The sequence below is a fragment of the Esox lucius genome, chromosome 24, assembly GCF_011004845.1.
Source record: "Esox lucius isolate fEsoLuc1 chromosome 24, fEsoLuc1.pri, whole genome shotgun sequence".
In the NCBI taxonomy this organism is placed as follows: domain Eukaryota; kingdom Metazoa; phylum Chordata; class Actinopteri; order Esociformes; family Esocidae; genus Esox; species Esox lucius.
Window position 1 is genome coordinate 5,024,544 of NC_047592.1, and position 14,773 is coordinate 5,039,316.

At 44.9% G+C, this 14,773-nt stretch overlaps 1 protein-coding gene across 3 annotated transcripts; it reads left to right on the forward strand.

The window, feature by feature from the left end:
- The first annotated feature begins 333 nt into the window (after positions 1-333).
- Positions 334-13,997, forward strand: LOC105029485 (oxysterol-binding protein 1). Of its 3 annotated transcripts, XM_010902862.5 has the most exons (17): positions 336-708; positions 1,722-1,892; positions 2,299-2,507; positions 4,625-4,793; positions 5,560-5,671; positions 6,405-6,576; positions 6,968-7,082; positions 7,566-7,623; positions 7,753-7,914; positions 8,136-8,381; positions 8,757-8,877; positions 9,303-9,406; positions 9,505-9,600; positions 9,780-9,964; positions 10,604-10,839; positions 10,953-10,991; positions 11,337-13,997. In XM_010902862.5, exons 2-17 carry the CDS (start codon positions 1,756-1,758, stop codon positions 11,477-11,479), a joined length of 2,304 nt encoding a protein of 767 aa, XP_010901164.1. In that variant the 5' UTR covers positions 336-708; positions 1,722-1,755; the 3' UTR covers positions 11,480-13,997. The 3 variants fall into 3 exon arrangements, with proteins under 3 accessions (XP_019899102.1, XP_010901164.1, XP_010901165.1); XM_020043543.3 differs by having other exon boundaries at positions 334-708; positions 10,953-11,445; XM_010902863.5 differs by lacking the exon at positions 10,953-10,991.
- Positions 13,998-14,773: the final 776 nt, after the last annotated feature.

Here is a 14,773-nt window from a genome sequence, read left to right on the forward strand (position 1 = left end):
CTTACTGTACATGCTAGGCTAACGTTATCGGTGGCTAGCACCGTAGGCTAGTGTAAGTAAACGTTACAATGCGTTTGAATGTTCCGCATGTCCACTACTTTTAGCAAGTGCATTTCCAGACACATGACAAGTATCTGTTATCTCACTAAATTACTTCTTACCATAAGGCAATTTTTTATGTTCTTGAAACTTAAAATATTCGTGTGGCATTGTCTATTATCCAGTACTACTATAGCTAGTATATTTGAAGTGCATCCATTAAATCTGTCCGATTCAGTATAGATTTCATCCAGTGTAAGTATGATTTGAATAAGGTACATTTGAGAAATAATGTTGTCTTTGTGTATTCGTTAATAAGCCACTATCCAGCTAACTGAACATGTGCTTTGTTGTCGAAATGAGAAGGTGGAACTAAAAAAATAAAACATTCGAAGCAGAAATGTGTAGCACCGGGTGTAACCAACGAGACACCGTTAGCCGAGTTAGGTAGCCTGCTAGCTAGTAGCTGTGTGGCATAACCTTGGTTTCAGTAACACGATTTATTGTCTAACTAAAAAAAGCTAAAAATTGGATGACTAACTGCATTTTCAATGTCATCACGGAATCTTTGCAGTACGTAGCTTATTATTAGCGGTTGTCAAAGTTAGCTGTGTGACTTCACGGCCACCGGGTGTCTGGTTGCACATCTCAAATTACGGACACGTCAAGGTAAACAGATGTTTCCACTCACTTGCACTATTGTAATTTTCTGTATGTCATTGAGTTATGTGCGTAAACATGTTTACAGTCTATTTCCAGGGACAATACAGTTTGAAATTATGTAGTGCGTAATCTAAATCAATACAGGTATAGTAAAGTGAATATGTTTGTTGGAAATTATCGACAAAGGTTAGCTAGCTACCATTTAAACTACCTTTCACTTTTCAGCACAGTTTCTATGTAGTATTGCCAGATTTCTGCTATATATCTAATTAGCTACCGTATTAGGAAGAAAGCTAGCTAATTTTACTAATGTTCAATCCATTGTCTTAAGAATTACGCTGCATTTCCAGTCACAGCGGAAGTTAGCCAGTTAATTCGAGTTAGCGTTGTTATTTAGCTAGCTAGTTACATCTGTCTTCCACAAAGGGAAACCGTTATGGTATGACTGATATGAAATACACTGTAAAAACCACATACAATTTCATGTAATACAATTAACCAACGCTACAATGTTGTAAATGGGATAGATATGCTCGGCGTGCTTTTAATATGCTGTGTAATTTTACTTAACTGTCTAGCTAGTTAATATCAACTTAATTACTGAACTTTTTTTTTTATGTAACATTGACCCTTGTCCGTTTGCTCTCAGAGTTATGTCAACACCACCATGTATTCTGGAAATTAGTACAATAAATCAGTTACATCTGATATCATACATAGCTGTCTACCATTGGCAGACAAATGTGGATCAGTTGTTGCGTGATAAGTATTTTGATTGATCAGGATCCATGTAGCTCAGTTGGCAAAAATATGGTAGATACGATGGCAGGGGTGTGGGCGTGCGTTACAGCAGGTCCTGCTTAATCAGATTGTCTGCCAAATAACTTAAAGCATGAAATGTAAATCAGATCCATTTTTTTGCCAATAGTAGGTCTGACTGTATAAACCCAGCATAGGCTGCCCATTATGATGCCATTGCAATTACATCTATTGTCTGCTTCCCTGTATGGTAACACCAGGCCCTATTCTGAATCTTTATATTGGGGGGCTGTTATGTCGGAGCCCAAGACCCCCAGTCCAGCTCCTGCTGGAGACACATACAAAGGCTGGGTGTTCAAGTGGACCAATTATATTAAAGGATACCAGCGAAGGTGGTTTGTCCTGAGCAATGGCCTGCTCTCCTACTACAGGTAAAGTGTGTTATAACTCAGTCATTGTGACCAAATAATAAACAAAAGTGCTTGAGTTGGAAGTGTTTTTTTATTCTGTACCGTTATATGAAACTTGAATTGACTCCTCTTTGGTTTGAGTGATATTAATAGCACGCAGTGGAAACCCATTCACAAAGATCAGAATTTTCTATCGACATTGACAGATCTTATGTCTACTCAAATGTGACAAGAACGCATCTGACTACCAGGAGCCACCTGTCAAATGAAGTGTCCTAACACCTTCAGTGCCCTGAAATTAGGGACTGTGTACAAAGTGTCTGCGTTTTTTAAATGACCCTTGACCCTAATAGTTGCACAGAGTGCTCTAGCTTTATCTCCGACGACCTCGGCTGTTTTTCTAAAGCTTGTTTTCGCCGCTCGCCAGGACCCAGGCGGAGATGGGCCACACGTGTCGAGGCACCATCAACCTGGCCACGGCAACCATCGCTGTGGACGACGCGTGCAACTTCGTCATCTCCAACGGAGGGGCGCAGACGTACCACCTGAAGGCCAGCTGTGAGGTGGAGAGGCAGCGCTGGATTACCGCCCTGGAGCTGGCCAAAGCCAAGGCGGCCCGAATGCAGGCAGAGTCTGGTAACGTTCTGGCTGGGAGCATCGGGATGCCCTTTCAGGCTTTCATATCGTGAGGGGAATAACACTGGGTTGTCGTGGAAATGGCTGAGCTTAATCAGTAAACGCAACACCGCTTGTGTGAGCATATTGGATGTTCTTCACCTTGAGCCTTGGGTCAAATTCTTAAGCAGCGATCCAGAGCGAATATTCACACTGAACTGGGAGGTTCTTTTGAAGAGCCATTACACTGACGCCTAGGTTTAATGGAAATGAATGGCAGCCTCCAATGCTCTGCAGTTGTTTGGGTCCAGAGTGCACTCCAAAAAGGAATGGGTATTGGAGGGTGGTTCTGGGGTTCTTATTATTAAAACTTTGGTGAACCCTGACAAGTTTGTCAGAGAAACCTTTTAAAGGGTTCTTCAGGGTACCCCTTTTTAAATGTTTCTCAAAGAGCCATTTGAAGTACCTTTTGAGGTAAATTTTTGAGTGGGTAGGTTGTTCATATAGTTCTTTACAATACCCCTTTGCCATTTTTCCTTGAACGTATAGGGGTTCCCCCATTGTTTCAAAGGACAGAATATTGGATGGAAGCTCACGATTCTGAGCAGTCAATCTAGAAAGAAGCATTCCAGGACTTGGAATGTTAATTTTGAATCTGAGAGAAGTTGTTTCTGTTTTAGTTTATTTCGGACAATGTCACGTTTTTGGCTGAAATTGTCTGGGAATAGTGCTCGAGTAACATAGGACAGATGGAAGCAAAATACTCCCCTCCATTAGCAGGCAGAGTTTGGTAAAAACAGCTCCATCTGATGTTTCTTATCGCAAACCAGGATAGTGTTTTATGACTGTGACCAATGCTTTGAGCAGCAACTTGGTATTAAGGAAGGAATTGATTGTCTTTTCATTTTGTTTAACAGTAAAGATAATTACTACTTAAAAATTAACATACAAGTCAATATTCCCTTGTCTTAATATTTTTTGTTATTGCATCAATAGGTCTGTGGGGAAGAATTAGCCTAATAAAAGCTGTTGATGTGGTAATTAAAACAGCAGTACCTCTTTATTGCTAAATAACAGAAGAGTAGAGGAGGATATCAACCAATTTACAATTTTGTCATACTTGTTGGTAGTGTTTAAAATAGCGGTCAGAAGTTGTGAACCCACAATTCTGTAATTTTACAGAACTGTAAAGATCTCCTAATCGGTTTTCAACGCTCTTTTCAGGGACCCCCAGCCATTCCATGTATTTGATCTTTTCCTATGCTTGTGCACCAGATTAGACTTGACATCTAATCATCAAGGCCTTTATTAGTCAATCAAGTGTTATTCAGGTCAACAAAACTGAAATAAGGGTCCCTGAGAATATGGTTCAAGACCTAAGCTTAGTTAAGTTGATCTTATTACTAAAATAGGTTACATCTTGATGGGTATGGGTTCCTATTCTGAATGTCAATTTCCATAGCTAAGCCATAGTGGAAAATGACATAAGGTTTTCTTATTCTTTTGGCAAAGCAGTTTCAGTTATTCACTTTAAGTAATAAGAAGCTTTCTTTTGAAAAAATGAAAATCACAATCGTATAATATATTTTGTTTGTGATTTCATATTGTTGATTGTGTTAATAAATCTGGTGTTATTCCTGCAGTAATGACCCCATGTTGTTGACTAGTCACTGGTTTGGACTTTACGCAGACTTGTGTTAATGCTGCGCTTGACCTTTCAGTTCCTCATGATTTGCCTTCAGGTCTAACCTGTTGCATTTCGGGGAAAAGTTGTGCTCTGAAAATTCTGGCTTATGCTAAGCCGATTTGATCCTAACACTCATTTTTACATTTAATATTTTTATATTGCAATAGACTTGCTGCGGTTATTTGAAACATCTCATCCATCCTCCAAAACACACACACACACACACACTGCTAGTCGGCAGCAGTGCCAGGAGGTAAAGGTGTGTGTATGGTGTAGATTTGGCCAACAAGCTCTCCCAAATTGACAATAGAATCCAACATTTGTCCTCGATTGAGAATGGGAGGGAAACCTAGTGTTTTGAACCGGAAGCCTTTGTGTGTTATGTTGAGACAGTGAAATCTATCCTCTTCCTCAATCTTACTGTTGGGACTTTTCTGCACCTTGTCCTCAGATGACTCTGGGGATGACTTCCCTCAGAACTCGCCCTCCGCCCCACCAGGCCAAGGAGTGGGTTCTCAGAGCTCTGAGGTCCAGTCCACCCTCAGGACGCTCGGCAGCAAGGTGGACGATCTGAGCACGTGCAATGACCTCATCTCTAAACACGGCTCGGCACTGCAGAGGTCAGTACATCGTGTCCTCGGATTGGTCAAACGTTGATGCACTTTAATGGTAGATACAGCGATATGTGTCTTTTTTTACATTCTGGTAGTTTAGCTGAGACTAATTCAAAACACCCTAAATAGTTAATTTATTGAACACATTTAGTACCTATTGTACTAATGCAAATAAAAGTCCTGCAACGCCCGATTTGTAAATTGACTGCCAGTATCAAGAACATTATCCCTTGAATCGGAGAGAAAATATTGCTGTTTTGAACCAATTTTACTGCAATTCTACAACATTTCCTGTGACCATATTCTAAGAGAGAAAGAAGCCAGCAGATTTTCAGTTCTCCATTTCTTCACTGAACAGACAATTTTTAGAATGTGTTCACGGCCCTTGATCTCAACAAACAAGATCATTAACATCGTAAACACGTTCCTGGGTGTGTCTTTGCTCACTTAATTCTGGACAGTCGGAATTCAGACATTCAACAGTATATAGACATCCAGCAAACAGAAAGCAGCCCATTTTTACCAGGAAAAACTGTCTTATGTGATTATGTCATCCACCATCTGCATTCGTTTTGGAAACATAATCACATGCGCTACATGATCAATGCTACACGGCACAGCTTCAGATTCTTTCTAGAACTCTCCACAGGAGATTCTTACAAGTCATTTGATTATTTTGAAAAACCCCAAATAGTTGTAGTCATGCGATTTGCCCTGCGCTGATTGTTAAGGTATTAACAGTTAATGTATCAAGTTGATTTTTCACCCGCAGGTCCTTGTCTGAGTTGGATAGCTTGCGGCTCACTGGAGAGGCCGGAGATAAGATCCGACAGGTGACGGAGAGGGCCACACTTTTCCGAATCACCTCGAACGCCATGATCAATGTGAGTGTCAGTGCTCCCCCACGTCTTTCCCTAAACTCACAAGCTGCGTGAAAGACCCACTTGATGGTAAAGACCAACCAGTGATGGTATTGACCAAAACACACCCGAGACGCACCGAATGCGACGTTTTTGGAAAGGAAAGAAAAATGTGCTGTGGTCTCTTAATTTTTTTCCGGAGCTGTATATTCCCTTGTGCTCACAGTGACTTTTACAGTCCAAGCAGTGTGAAACCAGCGGCAGTAGGGTTTAACCAGCGGCAGTGGGGTTTAACCAGCGGCAGTGGGGTTTAACCAGCGGCAGTGGGGTTTAACCAGCGGCAGTGGGGTTTAACCAGCGGCAGTGGGGTTTAACCAGCGGCAGTGGGGTTTAACCAGCGGCAGTGGGGTTTAACCAGCGGCAGTGGGGTTTAACCAGCGGCAGTGGGGTTTAACCAGCGGCAGTGGGGTTTAACCAGCGGCAGTGGGGTTTAACCAGCGGCAGTGGGGTTTAACCAGCGGCAGTGGGGTTTAACCAGCGGCAGTGGGGTTTAACCAGCGGCAGTGGGGTTTAACCAGCGGCAGTGGGGTTTAACCAGCGGCAGTGGGGTTTAACCAGCGGCAGTGGGGTTTAACCAGCGGCAGTAGGGTTTAACCAGCGGCAGTAGGGTTTAACCAGCGGCAGTAGGGTTTAACCAGCGGCAGTAGTGTGACATTGCTGAGGCATTTCCGTGACCTCCTGGGTAACGTTTCCTCAGGCATGCCGGGACTTCTTGTCCCTGGCCCAAGCCCACAGCAAGCGCTGGCAGAAGGCCCTGCAGGCAGAGCGGGACCAGAGGGTGCGGCTGGAGGACACCCTGGAGCAGTTGGCCAAGCAGCACAACCACCTGGAGAGGGCCTTCAAGAGCAACACCTCTGCAGACAGCAACGGTAAGACGCACGCCGGACCTTCTAATTGTGAGGATAATCGAGAGCTCCTTCGTAGGGGAGGCCGTGTCGGTTAACTTTTGATCCCAGAACTGTAGCCTGAAGATTTCTAAGTGGAAATATGCAGGGGAAAAAATTTAGGGAAGGAATTGAACCCCATTTTTCACCATTTCACTATTTAGTTGTATCCGGTTTGCATCCATGGCTCTCTCGTTGAAACCTTTTTTCCCCTCAATGTCCTCCTCCTCGCTACTTGACCTCGCCTCACCCGAGGGAGTCGCGAGAGAGAGCGATAGACCCGGAAATCCAATCCGGGAAAATGCGTGCCTGCTCCGTGGGCGCCGGCCAAGGACTGTTATGTTGACATTCTGCCCCTCCTCTGTTTCCCTCCAAGGTTCTGCCACCGCCAAAGGAGAAGGAAGTGATGAGGACGATGACAATGAGTTCTTTGACGCCGTGGAAGAGGCCCCAGAGTTCATCACTGTGCCCGCTGACCCCCACTTCCACAAGTCAGTACACCCTCTGTGTGTTCCGCCGCGTCTGATTGGTCAGCCGGGTGTGTTCTTAAAGGGACGAGATTTTCAAGTCTCTTCTCTGGCGGAGAGAGGGGAAACATCTCTGTCAGATTTACCACATCAGATGGAGGAATTTGACTAGATTAAATCATTGGCTTTGGCAGTTCTTGCATTATTTGTTTTGCTAGATGCACATGGAGGTCTTTTGCTCACTGCTGAGTGAAGACCTCCTGGTGTCTCAGAACTGAAATTGCAGCTGAATATATTGGAACCCACGCACTTTCCATAAATAATGTTTCTGTCTTGTTTTAACTGAAGTAAGTTAATAGAAGACATCTTATGTTAAGAAACCAATACAGCAACGCTACATAATAATGTACAGTTTAGATGCATGTGATTTTGTCTTACCTGAGCGCTGTATTCCTGTTCAGTCCACTTCGTATTTAACAAGATTGTTCTTTTCTGCGTCTTGACCAGGAGATCAAGCAGCAATGTCAGCGTCTTCAACAGTGACTTCTGTCCTGACGATCAGTCGGTGAGTGTCTCCGTTCCCCATCTGGTTCCTGACGACCGGGAAGACCTCCATGTACTTCTAATGTTCATGCGTTGTTCCGGTTCATCAGCCTGCCCCTATTCCCTGTTTCCCCATCCCGGTTATTGACAGCTTGACGAGCAGCTGACATCCATCAATCCGGAGTCTCCTCAGTCAATGGAACCAATGAGGAAGAGGCGCACGAAGATCCCGGACAAGCCCAACTATTCACTTAACCTGTGGAGCATCATGAAGAACTGCATCGGCAAGGAGCTGTCCAAGATCCCCATGCCTGTGAGTAGCACATTTGACCTCCTCCCTCGTCTGGCCTCAAGCCTCTAGCCTGGTAAACACTTTAAAGGGGCACTGTGTAGAATCCTGCTTCCCTCGGCCCGGCGAGAGAGTTTAAATGGGGAACATCTCTGGCACTCGGATCATTGTTGTAGAAAAGGATTATTTGAAACATCTGCAAATGTCTACTGGTAATTTTGGCCCCGTTGTCCGTCTGTCCCCAGGTGAACTTCAACGAGCCCATCTCCATGCTCCAGCGTCTGTCCGAGGACCTGGAGTACTACGAGCTCCTGGACAAGGCGGCCAAATGCCAGAGCTCCCTGGAGCAGCTGTGCTACGTGGCGGCCTTCTCCGTCTCGTCCTACTCCACCACGGTCCACCGCACGGGGAAGCCCTTCAACCCCCTGCTCGGGGAGACCTTCGAGCTGGACCGCCGGAGAGAGACGGGCTACCGGTCACTGTGCGAACAGGTGAGGCGGGGGGCTCATTCGGCAGCAGGTGGCCGACAGAAATGCTGGGACTGAAGTAGAAGTGAGTAAAGACCTCCTTGTGCATCAAGCAAAAGGTTCCCAGGGATTTCTGTTCGGCTGGTCCAGTGGTAGTTTCGGCAAATCTTACATGAACATTATTGTAAATGAACAGACCCTGTTGTCCAGGAACTGACAGTAGTGTGCAAAAACGTTTAGTGCTGGTCCCCCTTGGGAATCAAACCCGCAACCCCGGTGACTGCCATGCTCTGCCAACATCCCCTCGGAAACAGGCGTGAATCTGTGTGAAATGACTGAATCATTCTTTTGTTTTCGGCATTGATTCTCATATATCAACCAATGATTCTGTCTTTTCAGGTGAGTCACCATCCTCCTGCAGCTGCCCATCACGTGATCTCCGACCGAGGCTGGACTCTAAGGCAGGAAATCGCTGTAGCCAGCAAGTTCAGGGGCAAATACCTGTCAATCATGCCTTTAGGTAAGAGAGCGCAGGTTTATACCTGTCAATCATGCCTTTAGGTAAGAGAGAGCAGGTTTATACCTGTCAATCATGCCTTTAGGTAAGGGACAACAGGTTTATACCTGTCAATCATGTCTTTTGTTTTGTTGGCCAATAAAATGCTGTACTTTGGGTCGTAGGGGGTGGGGAATATTACCGGGAGGAGTTTGCACCAGGGAAGTATCCTCTGCCAAGTCTGGTGTACCAGTTGAAGTCGGCTTTAAATCAGAGTTTGTCAAGCATGTGGAATATTTTATCAGTGGATTCAGTGCCTTTACAGGTGTCGTGTTGAATACAGAGGTGGTGATGTACGATCAGGCCTCGCCCTCATTCGTTCACTGTCATTCGTGGTGACTCAAAACTGCCCTCGGCTGAGACAGCAACCTGTGTTCCCGTTCCCACAGGGACGATCCACGCTGTCTTCAACAAGACCAACCACCACTACACGTGGAAGAAGGTCACCACCACCGTCCACAACATCATAGTGGGGAAGCTGTGGATCGACCAGGTGAGCACCCCAGACGTACTCAACCGCTTCGCCTCGCCGACGGGCACCGGCTCAGTTACTCTCACTCTCTCTCACTCTCTCTCTCCCCCCGTTTGCAGTCAGGAGAGATTGACGTGATAAATCACCAGACAGGCGACCGCTGCCATTTGAAGTTCGCTCCGTACAGCTACTTCTCCAGGGATGTAGCCAGGAAGGTAAGAGACGTGCACAGGGAGACCTGAATGTCGTTTCCCTTGGTGTGCTTGGTAGTGCTTTTGAATCCACTCCTTCTCCTGGTTCCCATTGGATCTATGCTTCCGTTTCCCCGCCGCCGTCTCTGCCTGACGCTCTCCTCCTCCGTCTCCCTCTTTTCCGCCCTCCAATCTTCGTCCAGGTGACTGGCGTGGTGATGGATAAAGACGGGAAGGCCCACTACATTCTCTCCGGGACCTGGGACGAGAAGATGGAGTTCTCCAGGGTGATGCAGAGCACCATGGGGGAGAACGGCACCGAGGGCAGACAGAAGACCGTCTACCAAACGCTGAAAGCCAAGGAGCTGTGGAGGAAGAACCCGCTGCCGTGAGTTGTCCATCTGGCCGGCCCCTTTTGGCGTGTCCGTCCTCTTCACCTGCCTGACACCTGCAATTGGAAAGATCCTGTAACTGTCAAAATTCCCAGTTTCTCTCAAAAAAAAGGCCAGCACTGCATGCTGGGAAATGTAGAACCAAACGATAAACTTTTAACAGGTCTAATAAACTACACAGGATATTAGATTTCTCATAGAAGTGGATGAGATGCCTAGAATGCTTTCCTTTCTTCTTTTAAGCCGTTAAACAGATCAGTCTGTAAGAGAGAAAAAAAAAGTCCAGTAGTGGCTAATATTTTATACTGTCGCCTCATACGAAATGTATCTCAACGTCCTGGACTATGAAGACACGTAGAAAAAACCTTGGCTTTGCTCCTCTAGTACCTACAATGTTTACTGTGTGTTGCTGATAGACGGTAGTTAGGTGACGGCACCACGCTGTTGTGCCTTTTAAAATCACCTCAGAGGAGGCTTAGACACCGATCTGGTTGACGGCTGAGGGCAGACTGTGGCATTCCGAATTGCTTGCATCCGATTCGGCACATGGAATTATGCTGACGTCGTTAGAGCGTAGATGCCACTCTGGTTGAGCGACGGTCGCGCTGGAACGTCTCCCTCTGTTTGAATTTCAGCGAGGGAGCGGAGACAATGTACTTCTTCACCCACCTGGCCCTGACTCTGAACGAGCCGGAGGAGGGCGTGGCGCCCACGGACAGCCGCCGGCGACCAGACCAGAGGTTGATGGAGGAGGGCCAGTGGGACGAGGCCAACGCCGAGAAGCAGAGGCTGGAGGAGAAGCAGCGCGGCGTGCGGCGCGAGAGGGAGCGGGAGGCAGTCAGCCAGCGCGCCGCCAGCGAGTCGGAGGAAGGTGAGCGAGGGGAAACCTTTTTCCGTCTGTCTTGGTTGTTAGGTATGTGATAAGATTTGAAACTGAAGGTAAACCTTAATCCACTTCTGTGACCCCATTTCTTCTCCCACAAGCTGTCGATGAGGAATCTTTAACTGACCCTTCCCTGAAAAGCAAGTATTCCCCGTTTGACTGTTGTTTCTGTTCGCACTTTCCACTTCCTTTTCAAATAGACGGGTTGGTTGGTTTAGCGAGAGCACGACCACGGGGGGAGAAACACCCTGAGATGTTTCTGATTTTTATTTGCGGAAACGTAAATACATTCTCAGAATAACACATAGCTGTGTGCTTGGTCAGCTAGCTAGCTAATCCTCACCATTTTAGCATGGATGACATGAGCCTGAACTAGTCAAGGACTTAAATAACGACATACAGCAATGTGAAACGAACCACAGGAGATTATTTTTATTTTTTGGGGGTGAGTCCATTAAACTAAATTCCACACGCCCTCCCTTCAGGCACTTACCAGGACAACTACACAGCACAGTGGTTTGAGCGCTGCGAGGACCCTGTCACCGGTGAATCCACTCACATCTATAAGGGAGGCTACTGGGAGGCCAAGGAGAGAGGCAGCTGGGAATCCTGCCCCGAAATATACTGACCTTGGAATAGCTGTCTTTAAGTGGAAGCCAACCCCAGGACACGAACTTCATATCATTTGACCAATGGACAGCTACGCCCCTGCCCATCAGAGGGACGGTTCGCTCCAATGGCTCTCTGTTCTAAGAGACCCAGAAGGATGCGGCCTGGTCCAGGTGGGTGGACCGGGGTGTTCCCAAGACCTGGTTCCATTTCAGTCCCTAGCCCCAACCCCCTGACCCCCTTAACTCCGCCTCTTATGTTGTTTCCAGGACTGAGGTGTGGACTAGGTAAAGCCAATCTGGTGGAAACCTTGTTCCTTCTATAGGATGGCTCGTCTGCAGTGTACGCCTATTCGATCTCTTTACACTTACCGTCATGTGGTGTGAGGGGGAACGGGCTAGAGACTTATGTCGGTGCTCAGTTCTGTATTGAATCACACCGTTAATTTCTTGAATTTGACTCGGCCACACCACACATGGACCAGGATTGAACGAAGCAAATTCAAAGCGGTTATTCTTGAAACCAATACTGGTGTAACTAATGTTGAACATTTTAATTGTTTTTCTGACTAATTCATCTTTAAAACAATTTGAAATAATTATGAAAACCTTCTTAAACCCTTTTGAATTTCATACATTTTAATGTTTTAAATATCTGGAAAACACTTTATTTTCCAGAATAATTAACCAGAAGAGCACAAAGTTATAAAATCACACTAATATTTTAGTTGGTATGACTGACTTGCGTTATTCAGTAAAATATCCTTTCGAAAAAATATTTGTATAGTGAACGAGGCTTGTTTCCATTAAAATGTTCCTTCCTGTGAGATTTGGCTAGTTTAAATGCAGCTGAATTCTTAATTGATCCCAACCCTGCTAGAACCTGAAATGGAACTGGGGCATCTGTTTTTTACCAAGTCACCCGTCTTTTACCAAGAGAAGCAGGCCCGGTCCAGATGAGGTCTGATTGGCACTGACTCTTCACCCTGCCGTGTTGTGCCCGAGAGCAATCTCTGCGAAGCCATACTGTAGTGCCCCTGTGTTAACCCAGAGCATTGTAGTTGCGGGTAATCTTTACTGTTCTCATTGTGGAATAGCGTAATACTCAGTTAACAATGTAGTAAGTAATTAAATCACTGATCGGTGGCCTTCAAGAAGTTGGGGAAGGTTTCTTCTTTCATTTCTTTTGATGAGAGCTTTTTCGGGCGCTGGACCTTAAGGTCCCGGGCCCCCTTGCGTGTCTTGATTGCATATCCGTTCTTCCGTCGGGAGCATTATGAAACACATCGCTGCCGTCGTGCAGTATCAACACAAATGAAGAAGTGGGTTCTAGTATAGTCGTTTCTGTACTGTATTGGTTTCCTCACCGGGGCCTTGTTTTTCTTACACTCTATGGATGCTCATAGAAATTACGAGATGGTGCAATTAACTATTTTTTTTTTTATTATTATTATTGGGATGCTGTTTTGCTAACTTCGTTGGAAGGTGGCATCTTTGCCTGGAGGTAGGCATCTAGCTCTGAGCCTCGCCTCTGCTCTCACCCCAATAGACTGGAAAACACTTACAAAATAAGATTTTGTTCAAACGCAAAAGGTGGAACATAATCAAACCCACACAACGGCAGACCATTATGCCTTGGTAAAGGAAATGCTAATTTTAATGAAGTGAAGGCTTTTTTTACCTCGCAAAAGTGACTTGCATTAATAGTGTGACATAAATCTTTCCTTAGCTGAGAAAAGTTTTTTTTTTTTTTCTCACCTCAGGAACAAGGGTATGTAGCTGTTGTGTGTGTTTGATAGAAAAAAATAGGAGCAGTGAGCTACATGTGTTATTTGAAGTGGTTAGAACAGTGTTAGCTAGTTAATTCTGTGTGTATTTCTGTAGTTAGGAGAGCATGGTGTGAGAGCCTGACCTCAGAGGGTGACATAGATTGAGGGGAAATTAATTGTGGTGAAACGCTGTCGATTTGTGTTCTTAAGAGTACATATGCAAGTGTGTTATCTTTTTTGACACCAAAAAATGAGATTTACTTTGTGTGAGTTTCATAATTTTGTTTGTAAGTGTACTTAAAATGAAGCATAAATAAACAATTGCAAATAAATGAGTTATATATGTATAGAGAAAGTATTACAATAGACACTATGATAATGGCAAGGTAGGTTTTTTGATTTGTCTTATTTTCCTTCTGTTTTAACTGGAGCAAAGTGTCTTCATTTTCTTAAAAAGGGAGATTACTTTCAAAACTGTAATGTGTGTGTGTGTGTGTGAATTTTTTTTCTCACACTTCTGCTTTTTCTTTTTGTCTTAAAAACATATTTCTAAAGAATATAAAATACCAGTATGTTAAACCAATTGCTGTAACAAATGTTTTTCATACTACTTTTGCTGAATTGTTTTCTTCTATTCCCAATATTTTTTCACTGTTATTAATTGGATAGCAAAGGAACGTTTGTTGCCAAATCAATTAAAAAGGAAATAATATCTGGACTCGTTTACGTTATTGCTGTGCAACGTTGAGGGAGATTACTTCCAAAAGTTGACAGTGAAATAAAGTTAAGTAAACGTTTGTGTTTGTCTGGTGATTTGTTTTTCTGTAATTTGGATCAAACCTCACCGTCTGGTTCCTCTGCCCTCGTCTTGGTTCCTGGCAGTTGCAATTGATCGTTAAAGAGCATGTTGGATGCGCAAGTTCTTGAAAGACAACTGAATGCTGCCAGATCCAAAAGGGTTTTACATTACGTGGTCCGATGTCAGTCATCTCTGCCGATGACTTGCTTAGCGATTGTTTGTAGCTCTTGCATTCTCCCTGCTATCTTCGAAATCCCCCAAACCCTATCTTATCGGCAGCGGTCAGACTGGGTGTGTAAATCGAAAGATCCCCCAAGAGTGAGTAAAGCGTGAGTTACTGGTTATTTTGACGTATCGGGATTGCGCCAAGGCGATGCTAAATCTGGGATGCCTTTCGCCAAGCGGAGGAGACCTTCACTTCCAAGAGATTCCAACTGTTAGGTGTCATTTTATAAGCATTCGCCTGTGGCATCGTATTTAAATCACTATTTAAGACTCGACTAGCTGTCTCCCCATATGTGCCAGTTATACGGTATGCGACATGTAATTCTGGCCTCCCTCTGTCAAAGGCCGATGGGTAGATTTGCTTTGAGCTTAAATTTGAAAGGTCTGACTGGAACCTACCATCCTATACATTAGATCGACGGTGTGAGCGCACGGGGCTGTGTTAAACGGAGGGTGGAGTTCTCATCCACATCACGTCGAGCACACGCCCGGTTTGTCTGCATCACAGTGCAGTACCGCCC